Source organism: Pecten maximus, chromosome 15 (assembly GCF_902652985.1).
Source record: "Pecten maximus chromosome 15, xPecMax1.1, whole genome shotgun sequence".
In the NCBI taxonomy this organism is placed as follows: domain Eukaryota; kingdom Metazoa; phylum Mollusca; class Bivalvia; order Pectinida; family Pectinidae; genus Pecten; species Pecten maximus.
Genome location: NC_047029.1, coordinates 24,815,477 through 24,839,841, shown reverse-complemented (window position 1 = coordinate 24,839,841; position 24,365 = coordinate 24,815,477). Strand labels below are relative to the sequence as shown.

At 37.5% G+C, this 24,365-nt stretch overlaps 1 protein-coding gene across 2 annotated transcripts; it reads left to right on the top strand.

Annotated features, from left to right (window-relative positions):
• LOC117343963 (uncharacterized protein YER152C-like) lies at positions 1-23,929 on the top strand. Of its 2 annotated transcripts, XM_033906531.1 has the most exons (11): positions 1-174; positions 729-844; positions 3,688-3,842; positions 5,972-6,133; positions 6,732-6,858; positions 8,838-8,960; positions 10,479-10,484; positions 10,677-10,791; positions 13,947-14,018; positions 19,448-19,551; positions 21,474-23,929. In XM_033906531.1, the coding sequence occupies exons 1-11, from the start codon at positions 46-48 to the stop codon at positions 21,619-21,621; spliced, it is 1,257 nt and encodes a 418-aa protein (XP_033762422.1). In that variant the 5' UTR covers positions 1-45; the 3' UTR covers positions 21,622-23,929. The 2 variants fall into 2 exon arrangements, with proteins under 2 accessions (XP_033762422.1, XP_033762423.1); XM_033906532.1 differs by lacking the exon at positions 10,479-10,484.
• Positions 23,930-24,365: the final 436 nt, after the last annotated feature.

The following is a 24,365-nucleotide window of genomic DNA, read 5'->3' as shown; positions in this document are numbered from 1 at the left end:
AGTCAACGAGTTACACGGCTTGATCTCAGATCACCGAATCACAGCATGGATGACAGGAGCGTGCTTGATTTACAGCCGTCAGGGAACATGACCAGCTTCGCCATGGGTTCTCCTGGACCAGCAACCCTTAAAGGCTGTCAGGACATCATGATTCGATCAACAACGCTGGCATTGGTAAACTAATTTTAACGAAAATTATATTAAAAACAATAAACAAGCATTATATTGTTCGGAGTTACATGCTATGTAAGGAATAACTGTATCGAAATTGTTACCCGATTATCACGAACATTTCATTATTCATCATCAATAATTTATTTTTCATGAATTGAACAAATATTGTTATTAACGTTTCTATTGAACATTCAAAAATTTTGTTTCTTTGCTGTTTCTAGATTTCTTTTTAATCTAAGAGTAATTAAAATAAGTAACGCGCTTTCTTGTTTATTTTGAACGTAAAACTTAAATTAATACTGGTATATATTCAGCATCACTATAATCCTTCTTTTGTAAAATAAGAAAAAATCATGCTACTGATTAAAATTCCAGAATGGAAGACTAATCTCAGAAATGTATGTTTTCTCCATGTCCATTTTTCATGGATACAGCTGTACCACTATCAATTGTATACGTATACCTAGTATGAATTATGGGGAAATAAAAAAGTCACTTTATGTAGGTGACCATGCAGTTAATTAGGTACGAATTATCTAAAAAATAATTTGTAGAAGGACCCAAAGCATGAGACAAATATTTTCCAATATGGACCAGTACAGGGAGACCCCACTTTTAGACAAGAACTTGCAGCTTTCTTATCAAAAGAATATGGTGACAAAGTTGAAAGGTATTTATGAACAAATATTTCCCTCGAGTTTAATATATTCGCTACAATGTAGGATTGTTATGGCTTGTTAAATAATTGTTTTATTAACTGTTGTTTCGCATGTTTCGCATCTACTCGGCTCCTCTTGTGGTACTTTGTATTTATATTTGTTTCCGCGTCTGTACGGTTATTTTTTTCGAAATTTCTTTTTGTTTTGCGTCATCTTAAAGCTGTTATTCTACCTTCTGTTATGAAGTAGTCTCTAGCTGTTATTTCCTATTGTCGATTTTGTGCTCGATTTTCGTGCCTTTGTGTTATGAGGAAACACCGCCGGATGTTGACGGAAATCCTTCCGATACATGGCGGCTAATGTTTTCCCGGTGCATATTCTGCATCTATGTGCTTCACGTGTATACGATCTTCTACTTCAATACTTTGTGCTATATTGTACCTACAAGAAACGATGAAATGTGCCGGAATCAGCTGAGGTTAGCCGAATGCCCTAGTGGTATATGATCTTTCAACTTTGACCGGAAGAACTTCTTTCCGTATGTGTTTTGTGTCACGTGTCCTTTTTTTGAGCTCTGCTGTCCCTGAACATGGCTGATTATTCTTTGTAACTTTTAGAAGTAAAAGAAATCGAGTGAAATAGATACAACATCCACCATGCACTCGCTGTGTAACGTTTATATGACACCACACAATCTCGCGTACGACAAGCCATAACAAAAGCAACAAGAATATCAGTTATCATTATTATGCTACCTTTTGGAATTAAGATAAACGTGTAAGATAAATTTTCTGTTCATATGCAAATATATGCGTATGCATGCCTTGAAACGATCAGCATTTAGTTAAATCTACCCCATAAGTACGTATCCTTATTTATTCACTATACATAAAATTATATGATGTTTTTCCATTCTCCATTATTAGATACTAAAGAACGAAAATTGTTATTATTTTAAAGTTTCTGATCATGAATTATTGTTGTCAATCCAGCACCGTTAGAAAATTATGTTTGATAGTATGCTTTTTATTCTGAAACTAATATAAGTTGTTTTTGTTATTTCAAAATATGATAATGGATATGATTATATATACATGTTTTGATCAGACTTATATTCAACTTAGAAGAGTATGATAATAATATCCGATCTGGGACATATACAGTTGTATATCATTTTTAACAGAAACAATATATTCACAGTTATTTTTACTTTAATAAAATCAAAGTTTGAAATTTCATTAATATCATTTTGATAAATGGCAACAGTCCCACATCTGTGTTCCTAATGTCAAATAAATCACATTACAATAATCTACAATTTCGATGTGCACCATGGATTCAGTAGTAAATTTTAAAGCGACAATAAATGTAGACTCCATATTCATTATACGGTGATTTTGAAGTAAACGGTAACCTACCTTCATCCTCCCGTGCTACTGTCAATGACTCTATGTATGAAGACATGTAACCTTAAGAGGTATAAACCTTTCCCATATACTCACAGGAACAATTCATTAATTGTGAAACTAATGGACATAACTACCACATCCTCCATTTCGTTTCCTGCACATCGGCCAATGTAATATACCTTATTTACTTGTGCCAAGTGTAACATGCAGTATGTAGGGAAGACCAAAACACCAATCAAATTTAGGAACAGAAATCACCGTTGTTCTATTAAGCAGAAACGCAAGTACCTGCCAGTAGGGAGACATTTCAATATGCCCAGCCATACATGGCATGACATGCAGGTGGTCTCCATTGTCCACTGCAGAGGTTGGGATGCAATGCTTAAATAAAGAACGACAATTAACATCTTACTGTATGTCATTACTAGCGGCTCCACCGCTTCTATAACTCATGATAATTTGTAATTCAAATGATGGGATGTTTTTTTGCAAAGTTTTCGCCACCCATAAATTGATGTTCTGCACAGGTTTATAGCATATAAGAGCACATGGGTACGGGTAGGATATCACTGTTACTTAATTTATTTAACTATTTATTTTCAGCATCTGCACACCACCTAAGATGTTTTCTAATTAATTACAATCAGTCTTCGGCGAATTAATGATCGACAGAAAGTATCATTAACACAAACATAGCGATGTTGTTCGTTGTTAGTCTACTAAACCTATGTAACTGTTGTTCTATGTCTATATGTGATCGTTTGTAATATAATTGTGTCTTGAAAAAGGGGCGGATTGCCTCGAAAATTGAAAGATCTAAGTCATAATGATGATGGTGAAGATGATATTATGATTATGATGATAATTGTAAATCATACCTATTAGAATTGATTCGGTAAGTTACTTGTCTGTACTGCCGTTAATACTACATGACCAATTTATATATATTATTTTCAGTTATAGTCGCTTTAAAAGTAAAAAAAATGAAATCTGTCATTTCATTACTTGTCTAGACAGCGCACAACTACGTAATATTATGTAAAGTAGGAATCCATTTACAAAATATATGTAAAATATATCCACCTTCAAAAGAATTCAATTAGGCCTACAACACCTGTTCCTAAAATATATGCAATATTATTATATATAATAATGACCAGAAAATGCGGTTTTATCATTTAAGCGCATTTTACAGTAGACATAAATCGCTGATTTACAAATACATTAAAATATTCAGTTCATGTGTGTTTCTGAAATGACCTTGGGGTTATAGAATGGGGCATATTCCCTTTCAAATACTACAAAACCGCAAACGTGTGTAACCAAAGCTCTGTCATTTATATCGACCATAAATACAGTACCATATCAAGACAGTTTGGTTATTAAACAATATACTTTATAAAATAATCTGTTAAGATACAGTATCATGTTTTTTTGGGTCAAAGCGAGAGCCTACTTGTGACAGCTGGGGCTACCAACGGGCTCCATCTGACAGTTTCAACGCTATTTGGACATGATGTACCAATCTTTGTGGAGGATCCAACGTTTTTCCTAGCCTTCAAAATTTTGAAGAATGATTTAGGCAAAACTATCATACCAGGTAAGTTTTATTTTTATTTGAATTTTTGACCTCAAACGAAAAATACAGCGTTCTGAAATATTACGGTAAGATGGAATGCTAAAAATCTCCAGACCGTTTTGCAATAGCATCAAGGTGTATTCATAACAGATTCAGAGTAATGCGATCTTATAGCAGGGTCTGATTAACTTAACCGTACCATAGGGTCAAATTAGCGAAACGTTACAGCATGCACGTATCCCTTAAAATAGGGTCAATTAGCAGGGTCGGATTAATTGGACCTGATAATAATGATAAATTAGCGTGACCTAAATCATGGTCGGATAAACTGGATCTTATGACAGGGTTAAATTTCCATGACCTAAACCAGGGTCGGATTAACTGAGCCATATAACAGGGTTAAATTTGCATGACCTAAACCAGGGTCGGATTAACTGGACCTTATAATAGGGTTAAATTAGCATGACCTAAACCAAGGTCGGATTAACTGAGCCTTATAACAGGGTTAAATTAGCATGACCTAAACCAGGGTCGGATTAACTGGACCTTATGACAGGGTTAAATTTCCATGACCTAAACCAGGGTCAGATTAACTAAACCTTTTAATAGGGTTAAATTAGCGTGACCTAAACAAGGGTCGGATTAACTGAGCCTTATAACAGGGTTAAATTAGCATGACCTAAACCAGGGTCGGATTAACTGGACCTTATGACAGGGTTAAATTTCCATGACCTAAACCAGGGTCAGATTAACTAAACCTTTTAATAGGGTTAAATTAGCGTGACCTAAACAAGGGTCGGATTAACTGAGCCTTATAACAGGGTTAAATTTGTATGACCTAAACCAGGGTCGGATTAACTGGACCTTTTAATAGGGTTAAATTTGTATGACCTAAACCAGGGTCGGATTAACTGGACCTTATGATAGGGTTAAATTAGCGTGACCTAAACCAGGGTCGGATTAACTAGACCTTTTAATAGGGTTAAATTAGCGTGACCTAAACAAGGGTCGGATTAACTGAGCCTTATAACAGGGTTAAATTAGCATGACCTAAACCAGGGTCGGATTAACTGGACCTTATGACAGGGTTAAATTTGCGTGACCTAAACCAGGGTCGGATTAACTAAACCTTTTAATAGGGTTAAATTTGCGTGACCTAAACCAGGGTCGGATTAACTGGACCTTATGACAGGGTTAAATTTGCGTGACCTAAACCAGGGTCGGATTAACTGGACCTTTTAATAGGGTTAAATTTGCGTGACCTAAACCAGGGTCGGATTAACTGGACCTTATGACAGGGTTAAATTTGCGTGACCTAAACCAGGGTCGGATTAACTAAACCTTTTAATAGGGTTAAATTTGCGTGACCTAAACCAGGGTCGGATTAACTGGACCTTATGACAGGGTTAAATTTGCGTGACCTAAACCAGGGTCGGATTAACTGGACCTTTTAATAGGGTTAAATTTGCGTGACCTAAACCAGGGTCGGATTAACTAGACCTTTTAATAGGGTTAAATTAGCGTGACCTAAACCAGGGTCGGATTAACTAGACCTGACCTGAAGCCCGATAAAGACAGAGATCAATGAAAAAAATCTTTATTTACATTGTCACAAACAAAAATTAGTTAACATTAAACTAAACAATGAGTGGGACATATTTATAACATCATGAATAAGAATAGACTATATATAAACTCGGTTAATTACAATTTCAAATATATTTTTTTAAATTGCCATAAACATGACAAAATGATTGGTTCAGGCAGAGCTTTAGAGTTTTAAGTCTTCTCCAGAGTTCAATATATGAGCTCATTTTGTCAGCTATATCAGGATCTTTATTTTTGTCATACAAGGTAGGTATGTGTTAAGAAGTGAAACTTTATTACTGTTAAATACTTTTATTGATTTATTTTTAAACCGTCGTTGTCATGTCTTCCTTAAATTAGATATTTGATTGTGCTGGTTGAGTTATTACAGCAGGAAGTAAATCCATCAACTGAGCGACATGAATACCGTAATGGAGACAAAAAGCGATTTTAGTAAACCGCATTGGGAAATCCTGTAGACTTTAAGAATATTAAAATAAATAGAATAAAGGTTAAAACAGACAGTAGATAATATTTATTTTTCATGTCTTTTTTTTTCAAAGCGCCGACCAATGAGGATGGTTTAGATTTAATTCAACTTGAGGAAGTATTCAAAGAAAACAGGAAAAGAGCTGGAGACAAGACGACATGGAAATGTCCGTTCTGGACTATGCTATATACTATGACGGTGTTCAAAAATCCAACGGGAATGAGCTCCTCCCAAGGTAAATATCACAAAAAAAAAACATTTATCCATGTCATATATACCTCGCCAGGTAAATATAGAAAACATTCATTTAACAATGTCATATATACCATTTAACCATGTCATATACACTTCGTCAGGTAAATATATGAAAAAGAATCATTTAACCAAGACATATATTCCTCGCGAAGTAAATATAAAAAAAATACCAAAACATTTTAATCATGACATAATTTTTTTATATACATCGCCAAGTAAATATATATAAAACAGAATCATTTAATCATGACATATATACCTCGCCAAGTAAATATTTAAAAAAATGTAACCATGACATATAAACATCGCCAGGTAAATATAATAAAAATACAACAACGTTATACGTCAGAAAAATATATTAAGATAAAAAAAAAACAAAAACAAAAAAACCCCAAGAAAACAATACTATGCTACATTCTTCCTCATTTCCCCCTTTTTCTCATCCTCTGAGAGGCCGTGATAGCCGACGCCGTGCCCGTTAATTATCATATATAAAAATCATTGGACCATTTCTGAACATTCTTATGTTGATAATGAAAGAAGTAGTTGACATTTTTAATTGTGTATCTTGTCTACAGAGCAATGTAGGGCGCTGATAGACCTGGCTAGGAAATATGACGTACTACTTTTCACTGACGATGTATATAACATGTTTCCCTATGGTAAGGGCTCGTATCCTCCACGTCTACTCACTTATGACAAAAGGTAAGAAATTACAAAATATTTATTGTAATTCGATTCAGTTCCATGCGTTTTACTTTTCCATGAACAAAATCTAGATTTGAAACTAAATTTATGTAAAAGAGCAGATTTAAGTAACATATGACCATTCATATTTACGTTCGCTTTTCGTAATCCCCTCACACTGCTATAAACCAATTTTCATAGAAATCAAATCATATCTAAATTTCGACCAATCAGAAGCCTATGTGTGGTTCCTGTGGCAACGAAGCCCATAAGTTGAATTCGCAGTCCCCTAATACCCTTTCATACCAATATTTGAAATGGAATAATATCTAAATTTCGACCAATCAGAGGTAAGTAAATGGCGGCTATTTTGTTAAAATGTAAAAATAAAGTATCGACAGTGACCGGTGTCCTATGGTGTACCAATATACCGAATTTCATCAAAATCGGACAATATCTTAATTTCGACCAATCAGAGGACAGGAAGAAGAAACGAGGTAATCACAATAAGCCTTGATAATCCGCAATTTATTCTTTCATATTTCCTTTCCATAAGAGAACACACAGTCAAAACAGCAAGTATCCTTGTTGCTACCACAATAGGTAGGTATTATTCAACTCACTAGGAATGAAATAATCATTGCTACCGTTGAATAAAAAATAGTTTATACCACACGTGGAATAAACTCCAAACGCGTTTTGATTAGCTGACACATTGACCTGTGACTGGGACTATATCTTAATCACGTGGTTCAATGGGTTTTGATTGGCTAACACTCGAATGCCGCTTCACTAAGTGGTAGAATTAATTATACGCAAAAAGTAGTTCCCTTCTGAATGGGATAATTCATCTTTTATATAGATTTTTCTATTAAATCATTACTTTGAAAAATGATAAATTTTATATTTATTTGTAATGATTAATAATACACTGTAGAATATGCACACATTTCCGAAATTGTCAGTTTTGCATATCAATTAGCTGCATTGCTCTTTAGGCTATACATGTATACCTACACTCTGTTGAAACAAAACTGGTCGATTCATCTTCTGAATAACTTTTAAATTGTGGTAGAAACAGGTCACACAAACTCGTGGCTGTTTATATGGTATATATTTCAGTCTAGCAAGTCATTTTTCAAAGTTACAAAAATTACGAGTTTTGTGTAACTTCTATTTATACGCCTGGTGGTCCCGTTGTAAACTCTCTGGCTCTCATTTTAGATGCTTAACATAACCAGGATTTGACCAAGATTTACATGGCGGATAACGTCGATAAAGCAGAAAATGCTTACCCCTTCGGAACACGTGGTCTCATTCCCCTTCTGTTTCGCAAGGCTCTCCATGAAGATATTCATTTGTTTATGATTTGCCTTCGTCTTACTGAATTTGAGTTAGAGTTACGACTTTCGTCATTTACATGACGGCACTAAATGATTTCGTATTAAAGACCCATAAGACTGCATTAAGCTAAACATCCTAAATTGGATTTATTAATCAAACATGAAACGAAATTCGGTTTAAGGTACTATATTTATATTGATTCTGATTTTGTTCTCTCGTTGGAATATATAGAATAGCATAAAGCAAAATTAACAACGAAAATAACACAATTTTGTAGAACGTTGACTCAAATTGCGATGCACTCTTTACGTTGTGATGACTATCCTGCATATAAGTAATGTGTGTAACCAGGGTTTCCTATCAAAAGATCTTCAATATACAGCATAAGGTTTCTAGTCGTCAGTGTAACGTAATTAAACTACAACTTTCTGGGTTCTACCTTTAACCGGTGATATTGTCTGATATCACAGATGGCCAAGACATGTACTGGGTTTAAAGAGGACATCTTGAATGTCTTGACTTTAGTTAAAACTTGTCGGGACCATCAGTATACTTTCTTGTTCTTAAGTAGTCTCTCATTATTGCATGAAATTTCTATGATGACGCTGTGATACATGTTCCCTTTTAAAATGACTATTAAACTTTTTTTGCAGTGAAACCCCTCAATACACAGGTTGTGTCCTTTCAAACGGAACGTTTTCAAAGATTTTCGCCCCTGGAATCCGGCTAGGCTGGATAGAGGGCCACAAACCTCTTGTCAATATGTTGGCTTCTTGGTATGTTTGTTGTTTATTAGTTCGTACATTCTCTATTTTTTGAAACAATGACAAAATTCTTGCGTACAAAAACAAAGCAATATATTACTTGTCAACGGGATAAATAAAATATGCCCACATGTTATACTACTCCATTTAACAATTATGGACCTCTGGTGAGGTCAATATAGTGTTATACCAACCTGGTAGAATCCTCGTGTACGGTTGATATCTAAGACTCTACCTATCTGGTATGACACCATATTGAACTAATCAAGGGCCATTACTTTTTATAAGAAATGTGAAACTTATTTGTAAAAGGATGGAATTGTGAATCACAATTATGCCGTCATCACTGCAATATCAACTAAAATTTCTGAAAATAGAAATAGATTAATATCTCAAAGTGTTCATCTTCACGTGTTCATTTTTCAGCCAATTAGAGCTGAGGAATAACGGACTATATCTAATGTATAACTTATTTCAATTGTGTAAATAATACAAGTGTTTACGTATGACAACCTATGATATTGTTTGCAGTTTTTTTAATGGAAGGTTGACATGATATTCAGTCTTGATGAACCTTATGATATTAGAGGTCGTTATGACGTCAGACGTGTTTGGTGCTTGTTATTTTTAGCGGTTTCGTTTTCATAATCCCAGTTCTCATTTTGAGAATGTAACTTAACCAGGATTTGATTTAATTGTGTATGACGGATTTCGTCGATGACGAAGACGCTTATCCTTCCGAAAAACCTGGTCTTATACTCCATGCACTTGTTTAATGGTCTAATCTATATATTTTGTTCGCCTTTCCCGCCGTTTTATCGGGTTTAATATTATGAACTTTTGTTTTCATTATTGATGGCAATTAGCTTTGCGCAATCCAAATTGTCTTTATAATATTGGATACATAATGAAATTGATTGTAACTGTTCGGGTAAGTAATGTTCAGCTTTTATGTCACCACTGTGGCCTTTTCAAAACAGATTTAGTAACCAGTGTTCTGTAACGGATAATATCCGTAATAATCTATGGTGTACTATAGCATCCATTTCAAGTATAGAACTAAGTACATATCTGCATTCACTACCTGATTATTCATTAATACATATTTTACTAGGTGGTCCAATGAACCATCAGGTGAATGAAGTTGATCACGAAGAATTTAGATTAGAGTCCATATATGCCATAAAACGAATGTTTGACCTGTACACATAAATTAATAGTATCATACTTGTGCGATACTTGCTTATGTAGTGGATGTAAGGGAAATTAAAATTTTCCCAATTATAGGAATTGCATTTTTTTTTTTTTTTTTTTTTTATGTACATCGAATATTAGACATATATACTACTCAACTTATATATAGGATAATTAACTATATGTATATAAAATTATATTGTGAACTCGCATGCACTTTTTTTGCTTGATATCACTTTGTAAATAGTCATGTATTATCTACGTTACATTGATTGTATTTGTATTATCATGCTCTTCTTTATGGAGGAAATAAAGACGATAATGATTACGCACAAGTTTCAGGTAAATACTTTTCTATACATTTTAATCAAAGATGAATACCCGTTTATTCACTCAATAAAATCTTTTGAGAACAAATGATGAAATTTGAAGTAAAACAAATAATAATGCTAATTGTTTCTTCCCGAAAATACTTAATCTGTGTTACTGTTTAATTTATGTATCTCTAATTAAGCTCCTTGTATACATTGGCAGCTTCCAGTCGATTACCGCCGGTAGTTTTAACCATTACACATCATTAGTGATGTCTGCCGCCATCCAGCTGGACCTCCTGTCAACACACCTTAACCACATCCGGGGTATTTACAAGGTATAATGTAGGTCAGTTACATCCGGGGTATATACAAGGTATAATGTAGGTCAGTCACATCCGGGGTATATAAAAGGTACAATGAAGGTCAGTCACATCCGGGGTATATAAAAGGTACAATGTAGGTCAGTCACATCCGGGGTATATAAAAGGTACAATGAAGGTCAGTCACATCCGGGGTATATACAAGGTATAATGTAGGTCAGTCACGTCCGGGGTATACACAAAGTATAATGTAGGTCAATCACATCCGGTTTTTATACAAGGTATGATGTAGGTAAGTCACATCCGGGTCATTTACAAGGTACAATGTACAATGTAGGTCAGTCCCATCCGGGGTATATGCAAGGTACAATGTAGGTCAATCACATCCGGGGTATACACAAGGTATAATGTAGGTTAGTAACATCCGGGGTATACACAAGATATAATGTAGGTAAGTCACATCCGGAGTATTTACAAGGTACAATGTACAATATAGGTCAGTCCAATCCGGGGTATATGCAAGGTACAATGTAGGTCAAGCCCATCCGGGGTATACACAAGGTACAATGTAGGTCAGTCACATCCGGGGTATATACAAGGTATATCGTACGTCAGTCACATCCGGGGTATATCCTAGGAATAATGTAGGTCAGGTACATCCGGGGTATATACAAGGTATGATGTAGGTAAGTCACATTCGGGGTATTTACAAGGTACAATGTACAATGTAGGTCAGTCCCATCCGGGGTATTCACAAGGTACAACGAAGGTCAGTAACATCCGGGGTATATGCAAGGTACAATAACGGTCAGTAACATCCGGGATATATGCAAGGTACAATGTAGGTCAGTCATATCCGACGTATATACAAAGTATAATGTACATATAGGTCAGTAACATCCGGGGTATTCACAAGGTACAATGAAAGTCAGTCACATCCGGGGTATACACAAGGTATAATGTAGGTCAGTCACATCCGGTGTATATGCAAGGTACAATGTAGGTCAGTCACATCTGGGGTATATACAAGGTATAATGTAGGTCAGTCACATCCGGGGTATTTACAAGGTACAATGTATGTCAGTCACATCCGGAGTATACACAAGGTATAATGTAGGTCAGTCACATCCGGTGTATATACAAGGTATAATGTAGGTCAGTCACTTCCGGGGTATATGCAAGGTATAATGTAGGTTAGTCACATCCGAGGTATTTATAAGGTATAATGTAGGTCAGTCACATCCGGGTATTTACAGGGTACAATTTAGGTCAGTCACATCCGGGGTATTTATAAGGTATAATGTAGGTCAGTCACATCCGGGGTATTTAGGCAACAAGGTACAATGTAGGTCAGTCACATCCGGGGGGTATATAAGGTATAATGTAGGTTAGTCACATCCGAGGTATTTATAAGGTATAATGTAGGTCAGTCACATCCGGGTATTTACAGGGTACAATTTAGGTCAGTCACATCCGGGGTATTTATAAGGTATAATGTAGGTCAGTCACATCCGGGGTATTTACAAGGTACAATGTAGGTCTGTCACATCCGGGGTATATATAAGGTATAATGTAGGTCAGTCACATTCGGGGTATTTACAAGGTACAATGTACAATGTAGGTCAGTCCCATCCGGGGTATTCACAAGGTACAACGAAGGTCAGTAACATCCGGGGTATATGCAAGGTACAATAACGGTAAGTAACATCCGGGATATATGCAAGGTACAATGTAGGTCAGTCATATCCGACGCATATACAAAGTATAATGTACATATAGGTCAGTAACATCCGGGGTATATGCAAGGTACAATGACGGTCAGTCACATCCGGGGTATACACAAGGTATAATGTAGGTCAGTCACATCCGGGGTATATGCAAGGTACAATGTAGGTCAGTCACATCCGGGGTATATACAAGGTATAATGTAGGTCAGTCACATCCGGGGTATTTACAAGGTACAATGTATGTCAGTCACATCCGGAGTATACACAAGGTATAATGTAGGTCAGTCACATCCGGGGTATATACAAGGTATAATGTAGGTCAGTCACTTCCGGGGTACATGCAAGGTATAATGTAGGTTAGTCACATCCGAGGTATTTATAAGGTATAATGTAGGTCAGTCACATCCGGGTATTTACAGGGTACAATTTAGGTCAGTCACATCCGGGGTATTTATAAGGTATAATGTAGGTCAGTCACATCCGGGGTATTTACAAGGTACAATGTAGGTCAGTCACATCCGGGGTATATATAAGGTATAATGTAGGTTAGTCACATCCGAGGTATTTATAAGGTATAATGTAGGTCAGTCACATCCGGGTATTTACAGGATACAATTTAGGTCAGTCACATCCGGGGTATTTATAAGGTATAATGTAGGTCAGTCACCTCCGGGGTATTTACAAGGTACAATGTAGGTCAGTCACATCCGGGGTATATATAAGGTATAATGTAGGTCAGTCACATCCGGGGTATTTACAAGGTACAATGTAGGTCAGTCACATCCGGGGTATTTATAAGGTATAATGTATATCAATCATATCCGGGGTATTTACAAGGTACAATGTAGGTCAGTCACATCCGGGGTATATATAAGGTATAATGTAGGTCAGTCACATCCGGGGTATTTACAAGGTACAATGTAGGTCAGTAACATCCGGGGTATATACTGTACAAGGTTTAATGTAGGTCAGTTACATCCGGGGTATATACCAGGTATAATGTATATATATGGTCAGTCACATCTGGGATATTTACAATGTATAATGTAGATCAGTCACAGCGGTTTATATACGAAGTATAATACGTGTGCAGGAATTAACACGCTTGGAAATGAAAAAGAGAAGCAATGATGAAATGAAATGAGATTTCCCCTTGAGATTCTTAGCATTATATTCATGCAAAAACGATCCTAAAACAAAGCTTGGACCATATAAATTCATTTGACAGCCAAGAAGTTCGTGATTATAACATTTAGTTGTTTCAACTGAATCAGACGTACATAAAATATTTGAAAAATACCTAATATATATATCTATTGTACATACACAATGTAAATATATCGAACTTAACGTTATTAACACATAGAACATGAATAAGTGTCTCCAAATGATATGTACAATATTTCTAGTGTTTTAAATACGATACCTGGCGTTCTGTTTCAGACAAGGATGGGGCTGATGTGTGACGCTCTACAAAAGTATCTCCCCAACGGCTGTACTTTCAAACGTCCCGAGGTTTGTATTGTACCTTGTACCGTCCCGAGGTTTGTATTGTCCCGTCCCGAGGTTTGTATTGTACCTTGTACCGTCCCGAGTTTTTTTTATTGTACCTTGTACCGTCCCGAGGTTTGTATTGTCCCGTCCCGAGGTTTGTATTGTACCTTGTACCGTCCCGAGGTTTGTATTGTATTGTCCCGTCCCGAGGTTTGTATTGTAACTTGTACCGTCCCGAGGTTTGTATTGTACCTTGTACCGTCCCGAGGTTTGTATTGTACCTTGTACCGTCCCGAGGTTTGTATTGTACCTTGTACCGTCCCGAGGTTTGTATTGTCCCGTCCCGAGGTTTGTATTGTAACTTGTACCGTCCCTTGGTTTGTATTGTACCTTGTACCGTCCCGAGGTTTGTATTGTACCTTGTACCGTCCCGAGGTTTGTATTGTACCTTGTACCGTCCCGAGGTTTGTATTGTACCTTGTACCGTCCCGAGGTTTGTATTGTACCTTGTACCGTCCCGAGGTTTGCATTGTACCTTGTACCGTCCCGAGGTTTGCATTGTACCTTGTACCGTCCCGAGGTTTGTATTGTACCTTGTACCGTCCCGAGGTTTGTATTGTACCTTGTACCGTCCCGAGGTTTGTATTGTACCTTAATTGTACCGTCCCGAGGTTTGTAGTGTACCCTGTACCGTCCCGAGGTTTGTATTGCACCTTAATTGTACCGTCCCGAGGTTTGTATTGTACCTTGTACCGTCCCGAGGTTTGTATTGTACCCTGTACCGTCCCGAGGTGTGTATTGTATCTTGTACCGTCCCTAGGTTTGTATTGTACCTTGTACCGTCTCTAGGTTTGCATTGTACCTTGTGCCGTCCCGAGGTTTGCATTGTCCCGTCCCGAGGTTTGTATTGTACCTTGTACCGTCCCGAGGTTTGTATTGTACCTGGTACCGTCCCGAGGTTTGTATTGTACCTTGTACCGTCCCGTGGTTTGTATTGTACCTTGTACCGTCCCGAGGTTTGTATTGTACCTTGTACCGTCCCGAGGTTTGTATTGTACCTTGCACCGTCCCGAGGTTTGTATTGTACCGTCCCTAGGTTTGTATTGTACCTTGTATCGTCCCGAGGTTAGTATTGTACCTTGTACCGTCCCAAGGTTTGTATTGTACCTTGTACCGTCCCGAGGTTTGTATTGTACCTTGCACGTCCCGAGGTTTGTATTGTACCTTGTACCGTCCCGAGGTTTGTATTGTAACTTGTACCGTCCCGAGGTTTGTATTGTACCTTGTACCGTCCCTAGGTTTGTATTGTACCTTGTACCGTCCCGAGGTTTGTATTGTACCTTGTACCGTCCCGAGGTTTGTATTGTACCTTGTACCGCCCCAAGGTTTGTATTGTACCTTGTACCGTCCCGAGGTTTGTATTGCACCTTAATTGTACCGTCCCGAGGTTTGTATTGCACCTTAATGTACCGTCCCGAGGTTTGTATTGTACCTTGTACCGTCCCGAGGTTTGTATTGTACCCTGTACCGTCCCGAGGTTTGTATTGTACCTTGTACCGTCCCGAGGTTTGTATTGTACCGTCCTAGGTTTGTATTGTACCTTGTACCGTCCCGAGGTTTGTATTGTACCTTGTACCGTCCCGAGGTTTGTATTGTACCTTGTACCGCCCCAAGGTTTGTATTGTACCTTGTACCGTCCCGAGGTTTGTATTGCACCTTAATTGTACCGTCCCGAGGTTTGTATTGTACCTTGTACCGTCCCGAGGTTTGTATTGTACCCTGTACCGTCTCGAGGTTTGTATTGTACCTTGTACCGTCCCTAGGTTTGTATTGTACCTTGTACCGTCCGTAGGTTTGCATTGTACCTTGTGCCGTCCCGAGGTTTGTATTGTACCGTCCCGAGGTTTGTATTGTACCTTGTACCGTCCCGAGGTTTGTATTGTACCTTGTATCGTCCCGAGGTTTGTATTGTACCCTGTACCGTCCCTAGGTTTGTATTGTACCTTGTACCGTCCCGAGGTTTGTATTGTACCTTGTACCGTCCCGAGGTTTGTATTGTACCTTGTACCGTCCGGAGGTTTGTATTGTACCTTGTACCGTCCCGAGGTTTGTATTGTACCTTGTACCGTCCCGAGGTTTGTATTGTACCTTGTACCATCCCTAGGTTTGTACTGTACCTTGTACCGTCCTGAGGTTTGTATTGTACCGTCCCGAGGTTTGTATTGTACCTTGTACCGTCCCGAGGTTAGTATTGTACTTTGTACCGTCCCGAGGTTTGTATTGTACCTTGTACCGTCCCGAGGTTTGTATTGTCCCGTCCCGAGGTTTGTATTGTACCTTGTACCGTCCCTAGGTTTGTATTGTACCTTGTACCGTCCCGAGGTTTGTATTGTACCTTGTACCGTCCCGAGGTTTGTATTGTACCTTGTACCGTCCCGAGGTTTGTATTGTACCTTGTACCGTCCCGAGGTTTGTATTGTACCTTGTACCGTCCCGAGGTTTGTATTGTACCTTGTACCGTCCCGTGGTTTGTATTGTACCTTGTACCGTCCCGAGGTTTGTATTGTACCTTGTACCGTCCCGTGGTTTGTATTGTACCTTGTACCGTCCCGTAGTTTGTATTGTACCTTGTACCGTCCCGAGGTTTGTATTGTACCTTGCACCGTCCCGAGGTTTGTATTGTACCGTCCCTAGGTTTGTATTGTACCTTGTATCGTCCCGAGGTTAGTATTGTACCTTGTACCGTCCCGAGGTTTGTATTGTAACTTGTACCGTCCCGAGGTTTGTATTATACCTTGTACCGTCCCTAGGTTTGTATTGTAACTTGTACCGTCCCGAGGTTTGTATTGTACCTTGTACCGTCCCGAGGTTTGTATTGTACCCTGTACCGTCCCAAGGTTTGTATTGTACCTTGTACCGTCCCGAGGTTTGTATTGTACCGTCCTAGGTTTGTATTGTACCTTGTACCGTCCCGAGGTTTGTATTGTACCTTGTACCGTCCCGAGGTTTGTATTGTACCTTGTACCGTCCCTAGGTTTGTATTGTTACTTGTACCGTCCCGAGGTTTGTATTGTACCTTGTACCGTCCCGAGGTTTGTATTGTACCTTGTACCGTCCCGAGGTTTGTATTGTACCTTGTACCGCCCCGAGGATTGTATTGTACCTTGTACCGCCCCGAGGTTTGTATTGTACCTTGTACCGTCCCGAGGTTTGTATTGTACCTTGTACCGTCCCGAGGTTTGTATTGTACCTTGTACCGTCCCGAGGTTAGTATTGTACCTTGTACCGTCCCGAGGTTTGTATTGTACATGTACCTGGTGTACAAATGGAACATCAGCAGTTATCAAATATAACAGTTTGCAATTATTGAACGTGTTTAGGTTAATTCAAGGAATAATTAACCCCAAAAAGGCGATATTTCTCGATGTCGGAGACCGGGGGGAACACACATTTCGAAGATTAACAATGCCTTGTATTAACCTTTAACAAAGTCAATAACTGTTTTGTTATATAAAACGATTCCTATTTTAAAACATCGTGTTTATTAGTTTCAAATGATCTTGGAAGACCTCTAATCCAATAACAGAATGGGGATTTTGTCAGTCCTATAACAAATCAGAATATTTGAACTTTTTGTATATGCACAAAATTACCTGTAGTTGTCAATAAAATGATCCCGATGCATTCGTGTGGTAATTACTGATTTTCAATTGTGCATTTTGCTAAGACGGAAAAAACAGTACTTAGTAAGGAATTAGTACCCTCTGTCTATAAAAAACCCCAGAAAAAAAACAACAGAAAACCCCCCCAAAAAACAACCCTTTTTAAAAACAAGAGGCCCATGGGCCTTCACGGTCGCCTGAATTTCAATAAATTTTAGCATATTATATATAAAGTCTCTGGGCCTTTTGGTTATAAAAAAGAAGTCGTTTGAAGATTTTAGAATATTTGACCCCTGTGACCATGAATGAAAGTCAAGGTCATCCATTTAAACAAATTTGGTAGCCCTTCCTCCCAGCATGCTACTGACCTAATATTGGGTCTCTTGGCCTTTTGGTTATCAAGAAGAAGTTGTTTAAATATTTAACATATTTGACCCCTGTGATCCTGAATGAAGGTCAATGTCATTCATTTGAACAAATTTGGTAGCCCTTCATCAAAGCATGCTACTGACCTCATCTTGAGTCTCTGAGCCTTTTGGTAATCAAGAAGAAGTCGTTTAAAAATTTAACATATTTGACCCCTGTGACCTTGAATGAAGGTCAAGGTCATCCATTTGAACAAACTTGGTAACCCTTCTTCCCAGCATGCTACAGACCAAATATTATGTCTCTTGGTCTTTTGGTTATCAAGAAGAAGTCATTTAAAGATTTTAGCATATTTGACCCCTGTGACTTTGAATGAAAGTCAAGGTCATCCATTTGAACAAACTTGGTAACCCTTCTTCCCAGCATGCTACAGACCAAATATTATGTCTCTTGGCCTTTTGGTTATCAAGAAGAAGTCATTTAAATATTTTAGCATATTTGACCCCTGTGACCTTGAATGAATGTCAAGTCATCCATTTGAACAAAATTGGTAGCCCTTCATCAAAGCATGCTACAGATCAAATATTATGTCTCTGGGCCTTTTGGTTATCAAGAAGAAGTCGTTTAAAGATTTAACATATTTGACCCCTGTGACCTTGAATGAAGGTCAAGGTCATCCATTTGAACAAACTTGGTAACCCTTCTTCCCAGCATGCTACAGACCAAATATTATGTATCTGGGCCTTTTGGTTATCAAGAAGTCATTTAAAGATTTTAGCATATTTGACCCCTGTGACCTTGGATGAAGGTCAAGTAATCCATTTGAACAAAATTGGTAGCCCTTCAGCAAAGCATGCTACAGACCAAATATTATGTCTCTGTGCCTTTTGGTTATCAAGAAGAAGTCATTTATAGATTTTAGCCTATTTGACCCCTGTGACCTTGAATGAAGGTCAATGTTATCCAGTTGAACCAACTTGATAGGCCTTCATCCCAGCATACTACAGACCAAATATGGAGTCTCTAGGCCTCCTGTTTATCAAGAAGAAGTCGTTTGAAGATTTTAGCATATTTGACCCCTGTGACCTTGAATGAAGGTCAAGGTCATCCATTTGAACAAACTTGGTAGCCCTTCATCCCAGCATGCTACAGACCCAATATCAGGTCTCTGGGCCTGTTGGTAATTGAGAAGAAGTTGAAAATAGAAAAAGATCGCAATAGGTCAACTGAGACTTTTGTCACAGGTGACCTTACAAGAAATGCAATTATTTGGATTTACCTTCTCATTGACGCACGTAAAGTACCGCAAAAAGGAATGGGATGTAGGGAATTTAATAAGTATAATGATAAGGGTTTAGAAATAAAGTTTTTAAGTGTTCCATTGAGGTAACATAATAAAGAAAAACACTGTGACCATTACAGGGCGGATTCTTTGTCTGGGTAACCATGCCCAAGGAAGTGGATGCAAGCATTTTGCAGGCCTCAGCTAACAAAAAATACCACGTAGATTTTGTAGATGGAGAGAAGTGAGTATATTTAAGCAATAAACTGCCTAGATGCGGCAGACCTACTGGTATAACTGCCACATGTGTCACAGACAAACAATCATGGTGCGCTATATTTACGTTCTATTAATGAATCGCAAAAATAAAAAAATATGAAAAAAATCTTCCAAAATTCAAATTTCCCGCTTTCTACCGTCAGGTCAGGTGAATATCAGGGCAACTTCAGTTATACTCTCATAGATGAAGCTGCTTTTGGTAGGAATTTACTAGTAATATATAAGGGCATTGCCACACCAAATGTAAATATATATATATAACCGATATTCAAATAATTATGAGCCTCATATTGAACGATTTGAATTTTGCCGGACATATTGTCGTATTTTTTTTAACATAATCCCCTTCAGTACGAGGGCTGATTGATAAGTTGTGAGCCTCGTAATGAAGGAGGTACTCAAAGTTGTTCTGTAAGTCCTACTATTCTCTGACTATATAGGGCCGTGCGCTCAAGGACTGGCCTCATTTGGTTAGTTTATATCGACGAGGTAGCACTCTAAAGTAAAAAGACAAGCGGCTTTTGCAACATGGACTAAATCGGTTAGAGTTAGGGTTAGGGTGAAAGAGTCTGTCATTGTCATGGCTGCCATTCACGACTGAGCTGTTTTCAGTTTAGGTAGGAGATGAAAGTCTGATGGAGCGAGATCAGGTGAATAAGGCGGATGTTCAATCAATTTAAAGCCACAATCGTCAATGGCAACCATGGCAATGACAGACTTGAGAATAGGAGCATTGTCCTGATGGAATAACACACCTTTAGTGAGCTTTCCGTGGCGCTTAAGTTTAATATTTTCTCGTAACTACCTCAGACGTGACGCATATGTTTGCCATTGATTGTTTGTCCATTTTGGAGATAATCTATCAGCAGAATACCATCTTCATCCAGGCTATAACCTTCCCACCTGATAGAACAGTATTTGCCTTCTTTGGCAGGGGAGGGCCAGGGTGCTTTCATTGTTTCGATTGTTGTTTGGCCTCTGGGGTAAAATGATGGACCCATTTTCATCCATAGTGACAAATCTCTGAAGAAAGTTGGCAGGATATTCCTCAAAAAGGTTAAGATCTGCACGCGATAATGTGCACCTGGTGTGCTTCTGATGAACTGTCAGACGTCGTGGTTCCCATCGGGACGAAAATTTTCTCAATGCAAGATCCTCGGTCAGAATAGAATGTACTCTTTCTTGTGAAATGCCAACTGTACTGGCTATATATCTTTCTGTGATTCTTCATTTCTGGGGTTAAAACATTGACAGGCCTTCCAGGACGGTGGTCATCCTCAAGGCTCTGTCAGGCCTTCCAGGACGGTGGTCATCCTCAAGGCTCTGTCAGGCCTTCCAGGACGGTGGTCATCCTCAAGGCTCTGTCAGGCCTTCCAGGACGGTGGTCATCCTCAAGGCTCTGTCGGCCGCGTTTAAAATCCGCCAACCACCTTTTCACAGTAGTATATGAAGGGGCATCTTTCCCTAGTATTGCTACCATATCATTTTGGATATCCTTAGGTGTTAAGTTTTTTTATGCAAATATCAGATCATGCTTTTTTACCGATTTTATCCATTTCGAAAAGCCGCTCGTCTTGTTTACCTCGTCGATATAAACTATATCAATCATCCCTCGTATACATATTGCAGATAATTTAACATTAAACAGAACAGAAGGTTTTTTTATTCTTATCTTGGGTTTGGCCTCGAACTCACGGTCGCCAAAAATTCAAAATATCAAGTTCTAAGATTTTTCAAGAAACTTAGAAATTTCAAACAGATTATGAGCTGATTATATGTTTATAGTGGTAAAAATTAGCTAACTAGATGTGTTGTTGCCCATGTCTTTTGACCGTTATATATGGACTATTGTAAAATGTTGCAAATCTGATAATATTTATATTTCAGGACGTCGGTGACACGTGGCTATAAAAACAGTATCCGTCTGTCTATAAGTTACAATGATACACACCAGATCGAGCAAGGCGTTCAAAACCTCGCGAAAGCAATACAAACTTACATGAATTCCCTGAAGGAGGCGACCCTATTACCATGAAATTTGGATAAATAAGTTATGCACGTGTATCATTATGAACCTAATATTCGATACCGACCTTACATTGTATGTCTCCCATGACTCGTTACTGTAAACGTTCATATTTAAGCGGTTATTTTAATATAGCGGTAATCATACTTTAGCAGTAATCATACTTTAGCAGTAATTTTATTTTAGCGATAATGATACTTTAGCAGTAATCTTATTTTAGCGGTAATCTTATTTTAGCAGTAATCTTATTTTAGCGGTAATAATATTACAGCGATAATTTTACTTCGGTGGTAATTTATTTTAGCGGTAATTGTGTTTCAACAGTAATTTATTTAACGGCAATATTATTTTAGCGGTTATTTTAATTTATCGGTAATTTATTTTAGCGGTTATTTTGTTTTCACATTAATTTATTTTAACGGTAGTCTTATTTCAGCGGTTATTTTAATTTAGCGGTAATCTTACAATAGCGGTAAACTTATTTCCGCGCTGTTAACAATCTGTTAAATTATGAGTTCGCTGATTGGAATTAAAAAAACGCAATGTTAATTGGTGTAAAGTCGGCTATGTGCTTAAATGGGTATGTTTACAGTATACATGTAATGGGTTTGGCTTATTTACTCTAGACATCGACGAAAACGACAAAACACAGCGGAACGGTACATTGACCTTACTTTTACATGTAATATATCAGTATTCAGTATTCAATTATCCTAGAATAATTATAAAAATTATGTAAAGCCAGTTACATGGAACTCGGGATCATTTTATCGATTTATGTCTTTATAATGCTTAGATTGAGATGTAGAAGCAGACTACATGTAGTTTTATCAGGTCACGCGTCATCAACAACATAATGCTTTTCAATACAACAACATTATCAGAATTAAGTGAGAAGTTTTGAGGAACTTTCCTTCTATTCTGTTACACCTTACCATGGAAATAATAAATTAAAGACTTTTTATCTGATATAAACATATGTATTGTTAAACATCTAACCATGATAAGGCACAAGCTATAACAACTTATCTTCGCCTTTTTCCAATAAACATAAATATATAGAAGATTAGTGACACAATGAAAACATGCATATTTGTAAATTGATTAATTTGTGTTACTGTCAAAATATGTTGCTGATTTAATAAACGTTTGCTTATATCTAAAGACATTTTAATTCAGGTCCACGGCAAGATGCGGATTTCCAAACAAAATTGAATTCAACATTTAAAGTTATGAAATTTCTTTAAGTTAGGGAATGTTGATTTTAATAGCTTTCAATGTCATACCATTGGCCGAGAATATGTTGTAAAGTCCCACTAATGGTTTTATCGTACCGGCGTAGGACGTTGAACGTCATATATATAGGCCTTGCCTGATGCCAAATCCCGTTGCTTAGTTACATTGTTTGGTGTTTTTAATGAATTCCACTGATTGGGAAAAATCCACACAAGTCAATAACTCCGCTAAATATGAATTTATCAGTAGAAACAATACGCGTCAAACAGTGAACATAAAACTGCAAAATATATAGAAGTTTCGACCTTCAGGATTCGTCAGCGATGACAGGGCGGAATGGTTATAACGAACGAATTTTAAGGAGATTACAATGGGCCTTACTATCAAACAACAGTAGGGGAGGTGTACTAGCTATATGATTTGATAAATTTGGTAAATTTTGAACATTGGGTATTTTTTAAATGGTGTCACTATTAATTAGAATAAGACGTAGCTTGCAGGGTAACGGCACAGGGGCTTGTTACGATTTCCCCAACCGCGATCAATATATACATGTAGTATAGTCGTGAAGTCCCTGTGGGTAACGAAAAACTTCAAGGATATAACTACACAGTTTTAGACTACTGGTGTTCTGGTAGATTCTAGTTTAGGAGTGGGACGCATGGCAAGTTGTTAGTGGCGTTAGTTAGTCCTACAGAATTGAACTGTATGGTTATAAGCTACTAAGTACATTATACTAGTGGAACTGTGCTCCAGCTCTGGAAGTAGGAACAGCTGTACGGTGAAATTTTATATTCATTATTCGAAACATACATATTGATTGCTGAACTCATATCTAAATATAATATTTCACTTTAGTGTTGTTGTTTTTTTTGTAATTAATTAACAAACATTTCTTGACGCTCTTTGCCAGCCACCGTACCACTGAATGGTATGTAGATGCTGTGAATATTATGTCATTTGTTAGGAGAGAACATGTCTTTAATACATGGTTATACCATAAGCATATAATTATGAACTTAATGATGCTTTGTTTTACTTTTTTACAATGTTGGCATATTAAAATGCATGACAACTTTAACGAGAGGGTTTGTTTTATTTTGTACATGTACAACGTTTTTATATGAAGAATTATCTAAATTGCATCTGTTTTTAATATTACATGTCCATTCAGTTAAATTTCTTTATTGATGATTTTGGGCCGACATAATATAGAGTGGAGGAGCTACAAAGACGGGTTAATGGACATGATTATTGACATTATATATTTGCTTTCCATTCCGTGACCTAGAAAAGCTCTAACTAGTCATGTGCACATTTTCATCAGCTTCATATTTTCAATAAGAAAGCATTTTTGGATTTAAGGAAAAATAATTATCTCCCCTTTTAATCCCAGTTACCCATCCCCCCCCCCTCCCCTCCCCTTTTAATCCCAGTCACCTTGCCCCTCCACTTTTATTCCCACAGTTACCTTGCACCTTAGTTTTAAATCCCACATTTATCCAACCCCTCCCCTT

Coding starts and splice junctions, on each gene's coding strand:
- LOC117343963 (XM_033906531.1), top strand. CDS start 46: ATGGATGACAGGAGCGTGCTTGATTTACAGCCGTCAGGGAACATGACC. Junction 845..3,687: donor TATGGTGACAAAGTTGAAAG/GTATTTATGAAC, acceptor TTTGGGTCAAAG/CGAGAGCCTACTTGTGACAG. Junction 14,019..19,447: donor GTACTTTCAAACGTCCCGAG/GTTTGTATTGTA, acceptor TGACCATTACAG/GGCGGATTCTTTGTCTGGGT.